This window comes from Cheilinus undulatus, linkage group 9, assembly GCF_018320785.1.
Source record: "Cheilinus undulatus linkage group 9, ASM1832078v1, whole genome shotgun sequence".
NCBI classification, from domain to species: Eukaryota; Metazoa; Chordata; class Actinopteri; order Labriformes; family Labridae; genus Cheilinus; species Cheilinus undulatus.
Window position 1 is genome coordinate 3,855,711 of NC_054873.1, and position 19,431 is coordinate 3,875,141.

Consider the following 19,431-nt stretch of genomic DNA (forward strand, 5'->3'; position numbering starts at 1 on the left):
AGGATGTAAAAGTAGACAGCAGTTTGACAGAAGTGGAGGGTTTAGTGATGACTTTAGCCTGGATCAATGAGCTGGATAAAACTCTCTGAACTAAATGAGTCGTTGAACTAGTAGATGCTGTGGAGTCCTGTGATGTTCAGCTGATGTTGTAATCAAAATGACCTAGAAGTCAGAGTTCAGCTCCTCCTGCTGTTCTTCCTCATACTACCACTGAAACATACCGAGTCATTCACATGTGTACGAGTTTATCCCAGTGTGCATTCTGAGATTGTTAGCATGACCTCCTTGTACTTCTCTGCAGCATGCTGTGATGGCTCATGTTGACTTTTGTGGCATATTGAAAACTCCTAACGACAAAAAGTGCAGAAAACTTTTATTGAGCCACTTGACTGCCTTTAACCACGTCCTTTTGGTTAATATTCCTTGTAAAATGCCAAATCTCTTATTTTTAATTGTTCTTATTCATGTTTGAACAAGCCAAACAAAACCATCCATCAATGAAACCTTCCTCAGTGAGTTCTGGAGCTTTTGATGTAAACAAAGGGCTGTGATTGGGTGACAGGTGTCACCTGATGGAAATGATCAGTGCATTACTGGCTCTGTCAGATAATCTGATCTATCAGTAAAGTGCTGTCCAGTGATTACCAGTGTTGGAGGTAACACGTTACAAAGTAATCCATTAGAGTACTCAGATTACTTTTATGCTGTAATGAGTAGCATGTTACGATTCAAGTAATCAGTTATCAGTTACATTTTCATGAAAGCAATTCATTACTCAAAGAAAAATACCAAATTTGACAAACAATTCTAGCTTGGAAAACTGGATGTCCTAGCTAATTTGGAACAGCCCTACTGGTACCTCATAGTCTTGCAGAACCCCCTCATGACCCCCTAAAGGACTTGTTTTGAGAGTCCCCAAAGCCAAAAAAAAATTGGACTGGATGAGGAAACTCCCATGTTCCTCCAAAAAGGACGGCATGGGTGGAGAGTCAGTCCACGGTCCCATGGCCAGGACAGAATCCACATTGTTCTCTGTTCTTTGAGATTCAACAAGCAGTCCAGAGTAGTCAGTAAATATCCATGAGGTAATCTTTGGTCAGACAACATGATCTACATACAACTGATGTTCTGAAAAAAAAAAAAAAAGTTTGGTTTAGTTAAGAGAAAACACATAAAAATTCAAAATACATCCCTGATACTCCCTTAAACAAAATGTTTGAACTTTCACATTTTCTCCTCAGGTTGTAGAGATGTCTGCTGCCAGCTGTCTGCTGACTGAAGATCAGTTCCTGTGCTCCATCTGTCTGGATGTCTTCACTGATCCTGTCACCTTATCATGTGGACACAACTTCTGTCAAAACTGCATCACTAGACACTGGAAATCTAAAGCCCCTTATCGGTGTCCCAACTGTAAAGAGATGTTCTCCACCAGACCACAGCTGAAGATCAACACCTTCATCAAGGAGATGTCTGCTCAGTTCAGACAGTCAGCTCAGCAGAAATCCAGCAGCAGCTCAGAGAGACAAGTTTCCAAACCAGGAGAAGTTCCCTGTGACATCTGCACTGGAACCAAAGTGAAGGCCCTGAAGTCCTGCCTGGTGTGTCTGGCTTCTTACTGTGAGACTCACCTGGAGCCTCATCTGACAAAGTCAGGTCTGCAGAAACATCCCCTGATGGACCCTGTGAAGAATTTAGAAGGAAGGATGTGTGAGAAGCACGACAAACTGCTGGAGCTGTTCTGTAAGAACGACCAGAGGTGTGTCTGCATGCTGTGCTCAGATACAGACCACAAGACTCATGATGTTGTTCCTCTGAGAGAAGAATATGAAGGAAAGAAGGCCGAGCTGGGGAAGACAGAGGCTGAAATTCAGCAGATGATCCAGAAGAGACGAGTGAAGATTGAAGAGCTCAAACACTCAGTGGAGCTCAGTGATGAGAACGCAGACAGAGAGATAGCAGAAGGTGTTGGAGTCTTCAGCGCTCTGAAAGAATCTGTAGAGAGACGCCAGGCTGAGCTCATCAACAGCATCAAAGAGAAGCAGAGAGAGACGGAGAAACAGGCTGAAGGCTTCATCAGAGAGCTGGAACAGGAAATCTCTGAGCTGGAGAAGAGACGTGCTGAGGTGGAGCAGCTCTCACGCTCTGAAGACCACCTCCAACTCCTCCAGAAGTTCATGTCTCTGAATGCTGCTCCACCCACCAAGGACTGGACTGAAGTCAGAGTCCATCCACCTTCATCTGAGGGGACTGTGGTGAGAGCTGTGAAGCAGCTGGAGGAGACCATCAGTGAACAGAGGAAGAAGCTGATCTGTGAGGTGGAGCTGAAGAGAGTCCAGCAGTATGAGGTGGATGTGACACTAGATCCTGATACAGCACATCCTGAACTCATCCTGTCTGATGATGGGAAACAAGTTCATGACAGTGACTTAAGAAAGGATGTCCCAGACAATCCAGAGAGATTTGATCTGTGTCCAAATGTCTTATCAAATCAGAGTTTCTCTTCAGGCAGATTTTACTACGAGGTTCAGGTTAAAGAGAAGACTGACTGGACTCTAGGAGTGGCCAGAGAGTTGATCAACAGGAAGGGGGTTTTTACACTGACTCCTCAGAACGGTTACTGGACGATAATTTTGAGGAATGAAAATGAGTACAAGGCTTGTGCTGGTCTATCAGTCCATCTCTCTCTGCAGTCTGGTCCTGAGAAGGTGGGGGTGTTTGTGGATTATGAGGAGGGTCTGGTCTCCTTTTATGACGTTGATGCTGCAGCTCTGATCTACTCCTTTACTGGCTGCTCCTTCACTGAGAAAATCTACCCATACTTTAGTCCTTGTTTGAACAAGGATGGTAAAAATTCTGCTCCTCTGATCATCTCTCCTGTCAGTCACACTGAGTAGATCAGAAAGAAAAACATTTTTGTATTTGGCTCCACATCAGTTTAATTTTTTTTATGCCACATTATTTCTCTCCACCAAGTCTACCCAGTTTTCCTGCATTCATCAATATAATCCATTCTGATAACTGTTTTAGTGCCTTTCTGTCTGTTAAATCCTCCAAAAACCATGTACTCAGAAACAAACAGCATGAACACATATCTGAAATGTCTGTCTGCTGAATGTCAAACATTTTGATTCTTTGATGGATGTAAATATGTCAAGTGTTTCATACTGGCACCAATAACTGAAGATCAGTCTGTAAATGAGACAACCTGACTGCTATGTTTGACATTTGAAATAAAGGAGATAATCAACTTTTTGCTGTCTAATGACCATGATTTGAAATCTTGACTTTCATCTTTTTACAAATATCATTTGTCTTTAACATTGGACGTCTTTTTCTTGATGGTACAAAAACAGATCATTCATGCTGCTGTCCAATAACATGGTTTTAAAGATAATGTTGTCCAGTTTTCCTTTCCACAACATCTAAAAATTCACAGATTTAGATCAGGGAAATCCAACAATTTACCAGGAGAGCTTTCCTCCAAACTCCTCTATCCACCTCAGTTTTTGGACCCCAGTATCTCTGAAACAGTTCCTGTTTAAAATGTAATGTTGTTCCTGATGTAGTTTGTCTAAATGTCCACTGGGTGTCGCCAGGCTCCTTTAGTCAGAGAAAGCATGCTGGTCTCTCTGATGAGGAAAAACAGGTTGGGAGGGGCAGAGAGACAGAAGAAGAGAACAGTGGTACAGGCAGCTAGCTTAACACAGACTTGAACAAACAAAGTTGTTCTGGTAGAAAAAGTGAAGAGTGTTGAAGTTGCTGGATATTTTTGTTGACTGAGAAATTACAGAGGAGCACTTTTTCATGTGTTTTGATGACTTTTCTCCAGTGAGTGTCTTTTTTGTCTCCTGCTAGCTTAGACTGATGTTAGCTGGTGCTCACTCTGTGACCACGAAAAAGAGAAAAAACAATCAGAGAAATGTGTTTTCTTTGCTCAAAGATCTCAACATTGTATATTTTGATAGAAGAAATGTGAAATACTGTTGCTTGATAAGCTTTTGTTTTGTGAATTTAACATTTACAAAAACACATCCAGGTTTATTTTTTATTTTCTTGTGAGCATTAGAGTGAAAATACTGAGATTAACATGTGAGAAAATTATCACAAGATTTTACAGCTCATTTGCATCCTTAAAGAAGAAAATGTGGACATTAATTTGAGTTTTGTTTGACGGTATGCAGGTAGTATTTTAGTCTGGTGGATTTCTGAGACAGTGAAGAAGAACTCCAGCGGCGAGCGGTACTCCAACCACCACGGCGGCTGCAGGGAGGGAGGTGGAGGATCCTGACCCAGAGTCTTCATTGGCTTCTCCACTTGATCACAGATAAGACCTCACAGACAGATACATGGGCCCCAAACTAACTAAACAGAGAAACCGCTGACTTCAACTTCACTTTTGACTTGACTGAACTGAACTTTGAACTATTTACAAGAACTTTATCTCTACAACTAAAAAACTAGTTCCCAGGTACATCAGGAGGAATCAGAGCTGACAGTTCACTTCATTTTCATCTCTCCACTGGAGCTCTTAAGGGGAGGGTAGTGTTGAACTTCATGAAACGTTTTTTAGCATCGGCAGCAGCATGCACTCAGCAAATCCAGCTGTGGTTGCCGCATCCAAATAGGAGTCAACTTCAGTTTTTCTTATATTTCTTGGGTTTCAGTTAAACCTAAAAAAAAAAGAGGCTGAAGGGTCTTTACTTTGAGTGTCAGCCCTGGACTGGTACTGATCAGAGGTTTTTGCTTCTAAATCCTCAGAGTTAACAGTATCATATTCCTGTCTGCACTGAAGGTGTTTCTCCTCATCTTCCACCCAGTCCAGCTCGAACATTGGCAGCATCATAGCTGACAATATATGTTCTTTTTTCTCAAGGAAGTCTCCCAGTCTTGTTTGCAGTGACTGCATGATGCTCTGTATGAGGGGTCAGCAAGCCCTCAGGCCTTCTGTAGCAGTTGGCTTTAAGGACTCATCCAACAGGCTGTCCATATTGTTTTGCAACTGCACAATTGTTGGAGGCAGGTACGAGAAAGATGTGCTTCTCCCCCAGGAGGATGTTTAGTGCGGATGCCAAGGGGCTCATGACATCCACAAACTTGTGTATGAAGTCATTTCTTCCAGGGAGAATCAACGAAAGCCAAACTCATCACAGACAGTGTGCAGGATAAATCTCACATATGCAGGAGCAGCAGAATCATCAGCCTCATTGCTGTCTGCCCTGGGAGTTACAGTTGCTATGCAGCATCATCATTGGGTGAGGTGGATCCTGATGCATGGCCTTCCTCAGTTGCTTCATCCTCATTAGCAGCTGGTTCTGAGTTTGCAGCATTGTCTGTCACACTGCGAGCAATCTGGTTTATATTTTGAATTCATTATACATGGCAGACAAAGCTTTTGCTAAAACTGCATGTGTGTGAGCTCCTCTTATGTGTTAGCATGCGACACCTGCAGAGCTTCTCTGTGACACATCCTCCTTGTTTAGGCAGTGAATCGTGATGCTGATAAACGCCTTGTTTGTAGCAGACCAGTAGACAAACTTTAAATGATTTCAACCTTTTTTTAAATCCCACTATCACTTTTATGCCCATTTTGTCGGTTCAATCCATTTCTGCTTCTTTCATAATCTCATTTCACCACCTTTTCCACCTATATTTGCCATTTTGAACCCATTTTAATTATATTTTGTTGAAAATTTGAATGGTACAGCTCACTGTTGAGTAAGAGAAGAGGGAGGAGCAGCAGTGAAAGGAGAAGCTTTAACGTCTGTTCCTGAAATGACAGCCGTAGGATTGGTCTATAATCAGCACAGAGGTCCGATAGGCTACTGTGCTTTGGATTTGGACAGAGTATATTAAATGTGGGGCTTTGTTGATATGAACAACAGCTTTTTTTAACATTTAAAGAACCAACAATAACATTACATCCCTGAAAATTTCACATGTAGTTATTTAATTGGTGAAAATACTAAAGGGTGGATTTAGTTGCTAGTGTTATTTAGAATGTATTAAATATTTACTTGTGCTTTTATTTTGATAGTTTTAGTCCTTTTGGTACTTGGTGTGACGTGTATAACTAGTTAGGTAAGACAAGAAGGGCGTTCCCCAGAGAAGGTGGATGTTTTTTATCAGGAAGTCAAAGTGAAAGTTAGTCAGTGTTGGCAGAGCTGCAGGAGAGGAGACGTCTCTCTGTTTCTCTCTGAAGACTAATTCAACTGAAGACAAACACTGGTGAGTACACTGACTAACACACAATAACACTCTATTTTAATAAATCAGACAGAGAAATATTGTTCCTGTCAAAGAAGTTCCTTTTTTACTTTCAACATGAACGCAGACGTTCATCCTGACAGGAAGTAAAGTATCCTAAACTCCAAAAGAAAATACTACAAAGTAAAAGCATGACAAAGAAATGTTTGTGGAGAAAATCTTTGATCCTAATATTTAACTTTAACTGTACAGACACCAACACAGAGAAAGCAACTAAACATGAGTGTAAATGCTGTCACATGAATGAGGGATCATTGGACATCAGTGAGTCATTTTGTACATGCACTCCTACATATTTCTTTATCTATAACAGTGTTGAATCAGTGTATTTGACAGGATAAGATCTTTGAATCCATCTCTGTGCTCTAAGGCCATATTTCCCAGCCTGGAGGGGTGGGGGTCTTTCTGCTCTGAGGTTGCTCAAATTTTGGAAAAGTCTTTTGGTGTTTGTGGCTGTTTTGTTTGGCTTTAAATGATGAAAACATTTCAAATTGATTCATATTTTTGACAACAATACGTCACTCTTTTCTAATGGGTCGTGGGGGGCCACAGCTCTTCTCAAATATGTGAAGGGGGGCTTAATGGAAACAAGGGTAGGAACCACTTCTCTAAGTCCTGGTTTCAGACTCCACTGGTGTATCAGTGCAGCACTCATTGAAATAACCAACCTAACAATAAACATCAAACACATCTCTGACTTCATTTAATTCAACAATCAATACACAGGGAAGGATTGATTCAATATTTCAATAAGGAGTTAAGACTTGTATTTGAACAAAAGAACATTTCTACTTCTAAAGCAAGCAGTTTAACATAAGATTGATCATTAATTTTTATCAATATTCCTCAGGTTGTAGAGATGTCTGCTGCCAGCTGTCTGCTGACTGAAGATCAGTTCCTGTGCTCCATCTGTCTGGATGTCTACACTGATCCTGTCACCTTACCATGTGGACACAACTTCTGTAAAAACTGCATCACTGAATACTGGGATAGTAATGTCTCCTGTCAGTGTCCCAACTGTAAGAAGGTCTTCAACACAAGATCAGAACTACATGTTAATATTTTCATCAAGGAGATGTCTGCTCAGTTCAGACAGTCAGCTCAGCAGAAATCCAGCAGCAGCAGCTCAGAGAGACGAGTTTCCAAACCAGGAGAAGTTCCCTGTGACGTCTGCACTGGAACCAAAGTGAAGGCCCTGAAGTCCTGCCTGGTGTGTCTGGCTTCTTACTGTGAGACTCACCTGGAGCCTCATCAAACTTTGCCACGCCTGCAAAGACATCAGCTGATGGACCCTGTGGAGAACCTGGAAGACAGGATGTGTGAGAAGCACGACAAACTGCTGGAGCTGTTCTGTAAGAACGACCAGAGGTGTGTCTGCGTGCTGTGCTCAGTTACAGACCACAAGACTCATGATGTTGTTCCTGTGAAAGAAGAATATGAAGGAAAGAAGGCCGAGCTGGGGAAGACAGAGGCTGAAATTCAGCAGATGATCCAGAAGAGACGAGTGAAGATTGAAGAGCTCAAACACTCAGTGGAGCTCAGTGATGAGAACGCAGACAGAGAGATAGCAGAAGGTGTTGGAGTCTTCAGTGCTCTGAAAGAATCTGTAGAGAGACGCCAGGCTGAGCTCATCAACAGCATCAAAGAGAAGCAGAGAGAGACGGAGAAACAGGCTGAAGGCTTCATCAGAGAGCTGGAACAGGAAATCTCTGAGCTGGAGAAGAGACGTGCTGAGGTGGAGCAGCTCTCACGCTGTGAAGACCACCTCCAACTCCTCCAGAACTTCACATCTCTGAACGCTGCTCCACCCACCAAGGACTGGACTGAAGTCAGAGTCCATCCACCTTCATATGAGGGGACTGTGGTGAGAGCTGTGAAGCAGCTGGAGGAGACCATCAGTGAACAGAGGAAGAAGCTGATCTGTGAGGTGGAGCTGAAGAGAGTCCAGCAGTATGAGGTGGATGTGACACTAGATCCTGATACAGCACATCCCTGGCTGATCCTGTCTGATGATGGGAAACAAGTTTATGATAGTGATGTAAGAAAGGATGTCCCAGATAATCCAGAGAGATTTGATCTGTGTCCAAATGTCTTATCAAAGCAGAGTTTCTCTTCAGGCAGATTTTACTACGAGGTTCAGGTTAAAGAGAAGACTGACTGGACCCTGGGAGTGGCCAGAGAGTCGATCAACAGGAAGGGGGTTTTCACACTGACTCCTCAGAACGGTTACTGGACGATAATTTTGAGGAATGAAAATGAGCACAAGGCTTGTGCTGGTCCATCAGTCCGTCTCTCTCTTCAATCTGGTCCTGAGAGGGTGGGGGTGTTTGTGGATTATGAAGAGGGTCTGGTCTCCTTTTATGACACTGATGCTGCAGCTCTGATCTACTCCTTTACTGGCTGCTCCTTCACTAAGAAAATCTACCCGTACTTTAGTCCTTGTTTAAATGAGTGTGGGAAAAACTCTGCTCCACTTATCATTTCTCCTGTCAGACACACTGAATAGAAAGATCCTTGTATTTCTACACAAAGAGGTAGTATCACTACTCATTATGTCAAAATGTACATTTTAACCAACACGGCATCCTTCCAAGACTCCTGTGGCCACTGCTGGTGTATTTTCCCTTTACCACAGTTGTAGCTTTGGAAAGGAAAATTAACAACTTCCTCAGGATGTGGCTCTCTGTCCCCCCAAATTTTGGCTCTATCGGACTCTACAGCTCCGGGAGTAAGCTACAGCTGCCAATCACATCAGTCGTGGAGGAGTTTAAGACAGCCAAAGTCCGGTTAGCCGTGATTTTGCGAGACAGCGACGACCAGGCTGTGCGGCAGGCTAACATCACGGTCAAGTCAGGACGGAAGTGAAAGGCCAACGGAGCTCTGAGGGAAGCAGAGGAGCTCCTACAACATGCAGACATCGTGGGAATGGTGACCCAGGGGAGGCTGGGCCTGGGAGTCATTACCCCAGCAAGCTGGAAGGAGGCAAAGGCAGAGGACCTGAGAGGGATGGTGCAGAAGGAGATGCGGGCCAACAAGCCAGGGCAGTAGCCATGAAAGAGCAGGGCAGCTGGACCTGGTGGGACAGTGGCCGGGGAAGATCCCTCAGTTGGAAGGACATCTGGAATAAGGAGGGTCACCGGATAAATTTCCTCCTAAGCTCCGTCTACAATGTACTCCCAACACCAACAAACCTCCAAAGATGGAGATTAACAGAAGATCCCTCCTGCGTGTAGTGCAAGAGACCAGCAAACCTGGAACACACTCTGTCATCCTGGAGAGCAAGCCTGACTGAGGGAGGTTCAGGTGGCGCCTGGGTCAGGTGCTGGCGTGACTCGCCGATGGACTAGAGAAGGAGAGGAAGTGAAAAGGAACAAAGGCCCAAGACAAATGGCCCCGCTTCATCGGCTTTTTCAGGCCTGGGGAGAAGGCAGGCAAGGAGACCAGATGTGCAGGGATACTTGGTACGACAAAGGACTGGGAAATGAGAGTTGACCTTGGAAGGGGCAACCCGCAAGAACCTGGTGAATGACATCTCAAAGCAGGCAGAGACAGCATCCAGATGGCTGTGGCTAAAGAGGAACGAGTGGTGGCAGAATGGGGAAGACCCGAAGGGCCAAGGGGGTAAGTCCCAGGATGCTGGTTCTGCTGCCAAGCTCCACCGTGGTGTCATGGGCTAGTTGAAGAAACACCAGTGAAGTGGGGGGTGCCCACTTGAAAACCCGGTGAAGTCTCAAGGTCTGAATCATACAGCTCTGCCCCCAGATCAACGACGTCTGAAGGGAGAAACTTCTATGCCAGCCACCCACATAAGGAGCAGGAGGCGACTCCTGCCAAGAGGATGGCTGCGATATTTATCATTTTCAAGACCAGTTTTCCTGCATTTATCAATATAATCCATTCTGATAACTGTTTTAGTGCCTTTCTGTCTGTTAAATCCTCCAAAAACCATGTACTCAGAAACAAACAGCATGAACACATATCTGAAATGTCTGTCTGCTGAATGTCAAACATTTTGATTCTTTGATAGATGTAAATATGTCAAGTGTTTCATACTGGTACATAACTGAAGATCAGTCTGTAAATGAGAGACAATTAATGTTTCTGTTTTCAGTGAATGAAATTCAAACTTTAGTGTCTTCAGACGTTGTCTCATAGCTTCATTATTTTCATTTATTGTAAATACTAAGAGGATTAACATTGAACATGATCTGAGAGAAACAGTGAGTACCATAAAACTGCTCCTGTGGTTTCAGCAACTGAGGAAACTTTTTAGAATCAGGTGAAATTCTGTCCGTGTTAAAGGGAATGCAACAAAATAAAATCAGGTTCAAAATTTCATGAGTCTTTCCTTAAATACATGCCCTCATGAAATTTTGTCACAGTACGCACTTTCCTTTAGAAATATTTAACATCCTCCTTATAAAATCAGAACTGTCTGGTTATTTTGTGTCCTATAGGACCATCACTGTTATATTAATGTTTTGATTGAGGTCTGACATTAATGCGTTACATTTTCACTTTAATATCTTGTTCATTTAGGCATGTCAGAGTCACGCTACCGTAACAAGTTTTGGACTTTTGGGACGGCACATTTCAGGTTTTAACACAAATAAAACCAAGTTCAGTGAAAGTGTATTCATGTAACTCAGAATGACATTTACATCTGTCACAGCACAGAATCACAGCAATGAAGAAACTTTGATTTTTAATGAGTTATGAACAGACTTCAGTGTTATAGTTGGACATACAATTCAGTCAAATTATCCCTCACAATGTTTGTGTTTTGAATTTGGCAGAGAAAAAGTTTTCCTAGTCTTTCATCCCTTGACTTGACTCTTCCTTTAAATGCTGGAAAATTAACTTAGGTGAAATCAAGCCTGATTCTCTCAAATCATCCAAGTTTTGTTCTGGTGATTTGTCTCTACACACATCTGTGGTGTGAAAAACAGGCGTTCAATTTCTACATATACTTAGAAATGTTTTAAAAACCACATGGGAAAAACTCCAATATAATGTCTTTAGATCTGAAAGAACACTTTAAAAATTTGCATCCAGTATCTTTGTATCCTGGGGCACAGAACAAGGCTGTGGAGTAGATTTTCCTGTGGATCCATGATGTGGAATAGTGGAGTCTGTGAATGACCTGAAATTGAATGAGACTCTCCACTCTTCATCTCATTCTCCCAAACATTTTAACTGCTGTTGTAGATGGAGGTTCATGACTAGAAGTGACTTAAAGAAGTATGACATGTTTGTATTAAGGCCTGAGATTTGGAGGAGGCAGGTGTCCAAAGCTGAGGGCGAGACATTTTCATATGAGGGTAAGTGGATGTGTGCCAGGGGTGGGACAAAAAATCAATACACTAAACTATCACGATATTTTGCAGCGCAATAATTCACTTTGTTGGTGCAGTGGTTTGTGGTGTAATTTCACCCCCTGACCACTCGATGGCAGCAGGCAGTTGACTCTTCTCCTCTCTTTAGACAAAAAGAGGAGAAACTAGACTTTCACCTTCATCACATATTATTTTGACTGGGTTACACCAGTCGTTTCTGTCCCCTGTCCAAATGTTTTTGAAATATTTTGCAGGCATAAAATTAGGAATATGTGTATATTTCCAAAACCAATAAAGTGGATCAGTTTGAACATGAAATACCTCGTCTTTGTGCTGTATTCAGTTGAATTTAGGTTGAAAACTATTTCCATATCACTGTTATCTGGTTTCATTCACATTTTAAAGTGTCCCAACTTTTCTGTGCTTTGTATTTGTGCAAAACTTCTTAAATCTGAGGCTTAGTTTGATTCTGAGTATTATGATTGTAAATGGAAAACAACAAATCCCCACAACAGAATGTTTTTCAAAATAAAATTTGTAATAAAGTCAGAAAAAGTCATCATATTTTAACATTATTTACAAGAAATAAAAACTAAAGCTGTAGAAGGCAGAATTTATCTTAAAAGAATAATTTACTGGTAATTTACCAGCAGAGATATTGGCTTGTGATAATTCTACCATGTCTACACAGTGTAAAGATGAAAAAAAGTCTGAAATCAGTGCTTCAGAGTCTGAGATATTCCATGACAAATGTCAATTCAGCCAAAGGATTCATAAACTCTAACACCCAGAATGCACTGGGCTCATTGCCTTTCAAGGCCGCTCCCAGGCAGTTTCCTATTGGATAGGTGTGGCCAGAGCTGCAGGTGGGTGGTTGGATGTAAAAATAAACAGGTGTCCATGTGCAGACCTGCCAAAGAGGGAAAAGATGCCTAGACAGTCTGTTTGTTCTAACCAGAGACCTGGGACGAATGTAGACCAGAGACCTGGGACTAATGTAGACCAGAGACCTGGGACGAATGTAGACCAGAGACCTGGGACTAATGTAGACCAGAGACCTGGGACGAATGTAGACCAGAGACCTGGGACGAATGTAGACCAGAGACCTGGGACTAATGTAGATCTCATTCAGGATAAATAAAAGCTACAAGTCTCTGATCTCTCACTTTTTCTTCAATATGTGTATTGTATGATTCTGAAGCTTATTTAAAATAAATCAAAAAAATTACAAGCACTTATTCTGTCACTGCTGTCATAAAAACCACAGCTCATATATGTTACTACTAAACTACAGTTAGGCTATAATAAATATTTATTTATAGGAACTATGTGGAGAACATAGAGACAGCTGATGTACAAAAATATAGAGAAATCCTCATTTTAATGAAGAGAAGATGGTGAAGAGTTTATTTGTGTTAGTCTTTTTTTTTTTTAAAGACATTAAGTCTAATAATAAACTATAATGCAGACCTATTAAACCTGTCTAGGTGAGATGTGATTTAGCTGCTGGTGGATGCAGATCACTGAGGTCCAGAAAATATTAATATTGGTTTCTGATCATTTCTGCTGTGTCTCATACAAACACCAGACTTTAAACAGGAGTGTAACATAAGTGTAAAGTTCAGACTAATTCCTGATGTCTAAAGAGACAGAGGGAGAAGAGGAGCATGAATAAAAACGTTTCATCTCTTTCACTGTTTTTAATCAGGTCAATAATATGGACACAAATAACATCCTGGAAGGTTAAACATGATTTTTTCTGCTCAGGTGGATTTTAGCTCATTGTCCATTTTAACAGGAGAGGTGAAACAGCGATAAAAAGACGATGTGCGCTATGACCAAAAAGCCACATAAACATTAGACAGTGAACAGGCTGCATCATTATCTGTGCGCTGTAATATTGCTCAGTCATTATTTCATGTGAACTTTATCAGAGGTGCATTATTGTGCTTCTGAGTGGCCCTAAAATAACAACATGAAACAAGACGGACAGACTGCTGCAGCGTGTGGATGCATCGTTATGCTGGTGGTCTCTGTGTAAATATTAAACCATGATACTGACTGCAGTAACAGTTCAGCTTCACTCTGTATATTTTACCACGTGGTTCAGGCGTACAGACCCGCTGTTGACCGTCACTCGTTATCAGGGAATCAGCAGCTCTGCGTCAAACATTCAACGTGGACTAATGAAGCGCCGCCCTAGACTCAACCCTCCGTGGTCAGTCTGTGGGCTGGCAGCAGGTCGGCTAAGAGAAAACACGGAAGTGCAGGTTGTAGTCTAACAGACGTCCGAGCCACTCCACCCGTGGAGGTACATGAGAGGGGATTTCTCCTCACTGTTTATAGTAAAGGCAGTGACACACTGATCATTGTGCATGTACATTTACTATCGATGCACCGCTGGTTGAAAATCGGTAAATTATGCCTTTAACGTCTGTTTGTTCCTGAAGTCAAAGTGAAAGTTAGTCAGAGTGTTGGCAGAGCTGCAGGAGAGGAGACGTCTCTCTGTTTCTCTCTGAAGACTAATTCAACTGAAGACAAACACTGGTGAGTACACTGACTAACAAACACAACAACACTAACTATTCAGACTAAATGTTGTTTGAAGTCCAGCACTAAACACAAGTCAAAGCTGAAGAAGAGAGACTGAACTCAGACTAGTTCTTATCAGACTGAATACACAGCTAGGATCATCTTTAGCTACTTTACACTCTTACAGCTCTTTCCTCCAACTTAGAAACTAGTTTGAACGTGACAAATCTCACTGGTTGACTTTGTTTAGTAGAAAGCAGAGGCTTTATTTAGTCACCATGAAGAAAACAAACCAGATAGAGCAGTTTTACTACAGGCTAACATCCCAGTATAAATAGTTTCTCAGTGGGGTGAGTAGGGAGTGGAGAGTAGGGGAGACCGGGGTTGGCTGTTCCACTTTTTCACTCTGCTGTGTTTTACTCATGATCAATACATCTGACAGTGATCAATGCTAAATTAGAGAGAAGTATAGGGTCTAACAGTGAAATGTGTCTCCATCTTAAACTTGTAAATGATATAAACATAAAGTTATTATCTGTCAAAGACACTCTGGTTTGTCCCTATAGTTATCAATGGGATTGTTAAGGTTAAAAATAAATGTGTACCGTTGAAGACATCACAACACGGCAAGGAACTCTATATGGGGAACAGGAAGTGGTTTCTGCATGGAGAAGCACTCACAAAATGCCAGCATTTTTGTACTGTTCATGGCTCTGACAACATTTCAGCATAGGTGGAGGGGGGTTTAGCTGCTTTTGAGTGTTGAGAGTATTGACGCATTCATGCAAAATTTCTGAAACCCTCATGGAGAATCAGTGGTAGACATGGATTAAAAGCCTACATCTAATATCTGGAGAGATGGGGTCAGACAGTGCTCACATATGGTCCAAGTCCACTAAGTGGTGTGGTTCTGATCAGTACAGTTTGTCAGAGTTTGGCTCAGTAAACCCTGATCTTACTCATGTTTCCACCATTGATGTCTGTCTAGCCTCACTCATGATGGGAAAGTAGTCTCTTTTTTAGAGACCTGGATCATTTGGCTCAGTTTAGTGATAAGAACTGTTCTTTTTGCCCCAAATGTCTCTTTATTTTGGTACCAGTTTGGCTTTTAATTTTGTTTTAAGTAATAACAAGAAAACGTCTAGAAAGGACACTGGCACTCAACCAGGGTCAGTGTCTGTGGTTCATATACAAGAGTCAGCTCATAGAACAGGCTTCACTAATATGTGGCTTTCCCCACAAATTTTGCTTGCGTCATAGTATATCACAGTTTCAATTAAATGCATGTTAGTAAAAAATGAGGGTGAAAAGCTGTTAAAGTGGCACAGCTTCCCTCTTATTTCATTACAAGACTCCTCAAGACTGTTGTCTCCCTTTATCTGGCTAAACATGTAGTCACAGGACTGCAGGACTGACTCATTTGTGATATTGATCACCTCCATGCCAGTCTATCTTGGCATGGTAGGTCCCACAACTCTAGTTACTGTGTCTTCAGGAATGCTAAGTGCTAACTGAACATCAGAGAGACCAGTGCAGGTCCTGTGGACCCAGAAACAGAATTGGTATCCTTGGGCTAACCTGGGTACATAATCCACTCACCTGCCATTGTAGACTTGGAAAACAGATCTGTCATACCAAGTTGATTTAGTTATCCATCCATGGGTCAGTAGTTAATGTCTAAAATATAAATTGTGTTTTTTTTGTATGAGACTTACGAGAGCTGGTTTACCTTGTGGTTTGGCCTTATGCAGCAGGTCAGGCCTGAATCCAGCCTCTGTCTCTGTCAGCTTTAGGTCTGCAAAAGTTAATCACCATGGAGAACTCCTTGCTGTATTATTTTCTGTATCAGTGGTGGAACCAGTGTGTGGATCCTGCTGAGATCAACATCATACAGGTGAATATTACTGACTATTAAAGGGAAATGACCCTTCCACAATATGACTGGGAACCCAGTGAACTTTACAATCCCAATTTCCCCTTATAGTTCCACCAGGCCAAAGCACGGCTGACTTTAAGAGTTTAGGGGGATTTTTGGCTGATACCATGGGATTACCATTGACAGATGGTTAGCTAACGGAGCAGTGGCCTTCCAGCTGTCTGTATGTGAGACTGACAGTCAAGAGATGCTACAGTCCACTTCTTAGAGAAGAGGGGGCCGGTAGAAAGTTCAGGTTGACTTCTTTTGGTTGGGATGTTCATCCCAGAACTCGGGACATTTTCCCAGAACAAGGTCAGCTGGATCCAACAGCATCTGCAACTGTCTCTGTTCATTTTGACATCAGGGCTTCTGATTGTGGGGTCGTTTAGAGAAAGACTGGAAACTTGACCCCACATGGCTGGGAACACATTTATGAAACTCCTGCTTCACATCATAGTCAGCCTGGTTTTATCCACAAATATAGAACAAAATCTACAAAACCTAAACCACAGTATCGATATTCCAAATAGCCAAGTGTGTATGATTGAACAATTAAAATTTAGATATATTTTTAAGTTTTTGAATTTCCCCTTTTTGTCCTCAGGTTGTAGAGATGTCTGCTGCCAGCTGTCTGCTGACTAAAGATCAGTTCCTGTGCTCCATCTGTCTGGATGTCTTCACTGATCCTGTCACCTTATCATGTGGACACAACTTCTGTCAAAAGTGCATCACTAAACACTGGGATAGTAATGTCCCACATCGATGTCCCAACTGTAAAGAGATGTTCTCCACCAGACCACAGCTGAAGATCAACACCTTCATCAAGGAGATGGCTGCTCAGTTCAGACAGTCAGCTCAGCAGAAATCCAGCAGCAGCAGCTCAGAGAGACGAGTTTCCAAACCAGGAGAAGTTCCCTGTGACGTCTGCACTGGAACCAAAGTGAAGGCCCTGAAGTCCTGCCTGGTGTGTCTGGCTTCTTACTGTGAGACTCACTTGGAGCCTCATCTGACCAAGTCAGGTCTGAAGAGACATCAGCTGATGGACCCTGTGGAGAACCTGGAAGACAGGATGTGTGAGAAGCACGACAAACTGCTGGAGCTGTTCTGTAAGAACGACCAGAGGTGTGTCTGTGTGATTTGCACCTATACAGACCACAAGACTCATGATGTTGTTCCTCTGAAAGAAGAATATGAAGGAAAGAAGGCCGAGCTGGGGAAGACAGAGGCTGAAATTCAGCAGATGATCCAGAAGAGACGAGTGAAGATTGAAGAGCTCAAACACTCAGTGGAGCTCAGTGATGAGAACGCAGACAGAGAGATAGCAGAAGGTGTTGGAGTCTTCAGCGCTCTGAAAGAATCTGTAGAGAGACGCCAGGCTGAGCTCATCAACAGCATCAAAGAGAAGCAGAGAGAGACGGAGAAACAGGCTGAAGGCTTCATCAGAGAGCTGGAACAGGAAATCTCTGAGCTGGAGAAGAGACGTGCTGAGGTGGAGCAGCTCTCACGCTCTGAAGACCACCTCCAACTCCTCCAGAACTTCACGTCTCTGAACGCTGCTCCACCCACCAAGGACTGGACTGAAGTCAGAGTCCATCCACCTTCATCTGAGGGGACTGTGGTGAGAGCTGTGAAGCAGCTGGAGGAGACCATCAGTGAACAGATGAAGAAGCTGTTTGAGGCCGAGCTGAAGAGAGTCCAGCAGTATGAGGTGGATGTGACACTAGATCCTGATACAGCACATCCCTGGCTGATCCTGTCTGATGATGGGAAACAAGTTTATGATAGTAAAGTAAAAAAGAAACTCCCAGACAATCCAGAGAGATTTGATCATTGTGTGAATGTCTTATCAAAACAAAGTTTCTGTTCAGGCAGATTTTACTACGAGGTTCAGGTTAAAGGGAAGACTGGCTGGGATTTAGGAGTGGCCAGAGAGTCGATCAACAGGAAGGGAAAAACCGTTCTGTCTCCTCAGAATGGTTTCTGGACGATAGTTTGCAGGAATAAAAATGAGTACAAAGCTTGTGCTGGTCCATCAGTCCGTCTCTCTCTTCAGTCTGGTCCTGAGAAGGTGGGGGTGTTTGTGGATTATGAGGAGGGTCTGGTCTCCTTTTATGACGTTGATGCTGCAGCTCTGATCTACTCCTTTACTGGCTGCTCCTTCACTGAGAAAATCTACCCGTACTTTAGTCCCTTTTTGAACAATGATGGTAAAAACTCTGCTCCTCTGATCATCTCTCCTGTCAATAGATAAACATTTTGGTATTTGGCTTCAGATTACTTCGAGTTTTCTCTTAATTTCTTTTTTAATGCCACATTTTGTCTCTCCACCAAGTCTACCCAGTTTTCCTGCATTCATCAATATAATCCATTCTGATAACTGTTTTAGTGCCTTTCTGTCTGTTAAATCCTCCAAAAACCATGTACTCAGAAACAAACAGCATGAACACATATCTGAAATGTCTGTCTGCTGAATGTCAAACATTTTGATTCTTTGATGGATGTAAATATGTCAAGTGTTTCATACTGGCACCAATAACTGAAGATCAGTCTGTAAATGAGACAACCTGACTGCTATGTTTGACATTTGAAATAAAGGAGATAATCAACTTTTTGCTGTCTAATGACCATGATTTGAAATCTTGACTTTCATCTTTTTACAAATATCATTTGTCTTTAACATTGGACGTCTTACAAAAACAGATCATTCATGCTGCTGTCCAATAACATGGTTTTAAAGATACTGTTGTCCAGTTTTCCTTTCCACAACATCTAAAAATTCACAGATTTAGATCAGGGAAATCCAGGACCCAGTGCTGAGTTGTGGGGGTTGATCTCGACAACTTGTTAGTGATCTGTGAGGCGGGGAAAGAAATGTTGGAGCTGCTCTGCCAGTGAGGAGTCTGCCTGAGCAGTCACAGGAGGTTTGGCCTTATAGACGGTGATCTGCTGCTGAAACACGTCACAGGAATCAGATTAGGGATGTGTGTAAAAATGATCAGTTTGAACATTGAATATTTCATCTTTGTGCTGAATTCAGTTGAATTTAGGTTAAAAAGGAGTTCCATATCACTGTAATCTGTTTTTATCCACATTTTATACAGCGTCCCAACTTTTCTGTCCTTTGGATTTGTGCAACGCATCTTAAATTTGGGTCTTTGCTGATAGAAACAAGAGCATTTTTAACATTTAAAGAACCAACAATAACATTATATTCCTGATAATTTCACATGTAGTTATTCAATTGATAAAAACACTAAAGGATGAATTCAGCTGCTAGTGTTATTTAGAATGAATTTTGTTTTTATTTTGTTAGAATTGGTCATTTTGGCACTTGGTGTTATGTGTATAACTGGGACGGTAAGATAAGAAGGGCGGTCCTCA

The 19,431-nt window shown here is 42.2% G+C and overlaps 3 protein-coding genes across 7 annotated transcripts; all 3 read left to right on the forward strand.

Moving 5' to 3' along the window:
- Window positions 1-1,246: 1,246 nt before the first annotated feature.
- On the forward strand, window positions 1,247-2,981 carry LOC121515273 (E3 ubiquitin-protein ligase TRIM21-like). 5 transcript variants are annotated; one of them, XM_041795963.1, is made up of 2 exons: window positions 1,247-1,929; window positions 2,035-2,981. In XM_041795963.1, exons 1-2 carry the CDS (start codon window positions 1,251-1,253, stop codon window positions 2,892-2,894), a joined length of 1,539 nt encoding a protein of 512 aa, XP_041651897.1. In that variant the 5' UTR covers window positions 1,247-1,250; the 3' UTR covers window positions 2,895-2,981. The 5 variants fall into 5 exon arrangements, with proteins under 5 accessions (XP_041651897.1, XP_041651895.1, XP_041651894.1 ...); XM_041795961.1 differs by having other exon boundaries at window positions 1,247-1,486; window positions 1,523-2,981; XM_041795960.1 differs by having other exon boundaries at window positions 1,247-1,477; window positions 1,511-2,981.
- Window positions 2,982-6,153: 3,172 nt separating this feature from the next.
- On the forward strand, window positions 6,154-9,460 carry LOC121515272 (E3 ubiquitin-protein ligase TRIM21-like). Its single transcript, XM_041795958.1, has 2 exons — window positions 6,154-6,225; window positions 7,115-9,460. Exon 2 carries the CDS (start codon window positions 7,124-7,126, stop codon window positions 8,768-8,770), a length of 1,647 nt encoding a protein of 548 aa, XP_041651892.1. The 5' UTR covers window positions 6,154-6,225; window positions 7,115-7,123; the 3' UTR covers window positions 8,771-9,460.
- Window positions 9,461-13,835: 4,375 nt separating this feature from the next.
- LOC121515274 (E3 ubiquitin-protein ligase TRIM21-like) lies at window positions 13,836-18,657 on the forward strand. The gene is made up of 2 exons (XM_041795964.1): window positions 13,836-14,147; window positions 16,655-18,657. The coding sequence occupies exon 2, from the start codon at window positions 16,664-16,666 to the stop codon at window positions 18,299-18,301; it is 1,638 nt and encodes a 545-aa protein (XP_041651898.1). The 5' UTR covers window positions 13,836-14,147; window positions 16,655-16,663; the 3' UTR covers window positions 18,302-18,657.
- The last annotated feature ends 774 nt before the right edge of the window (window positions 18,658-19,431 follow it).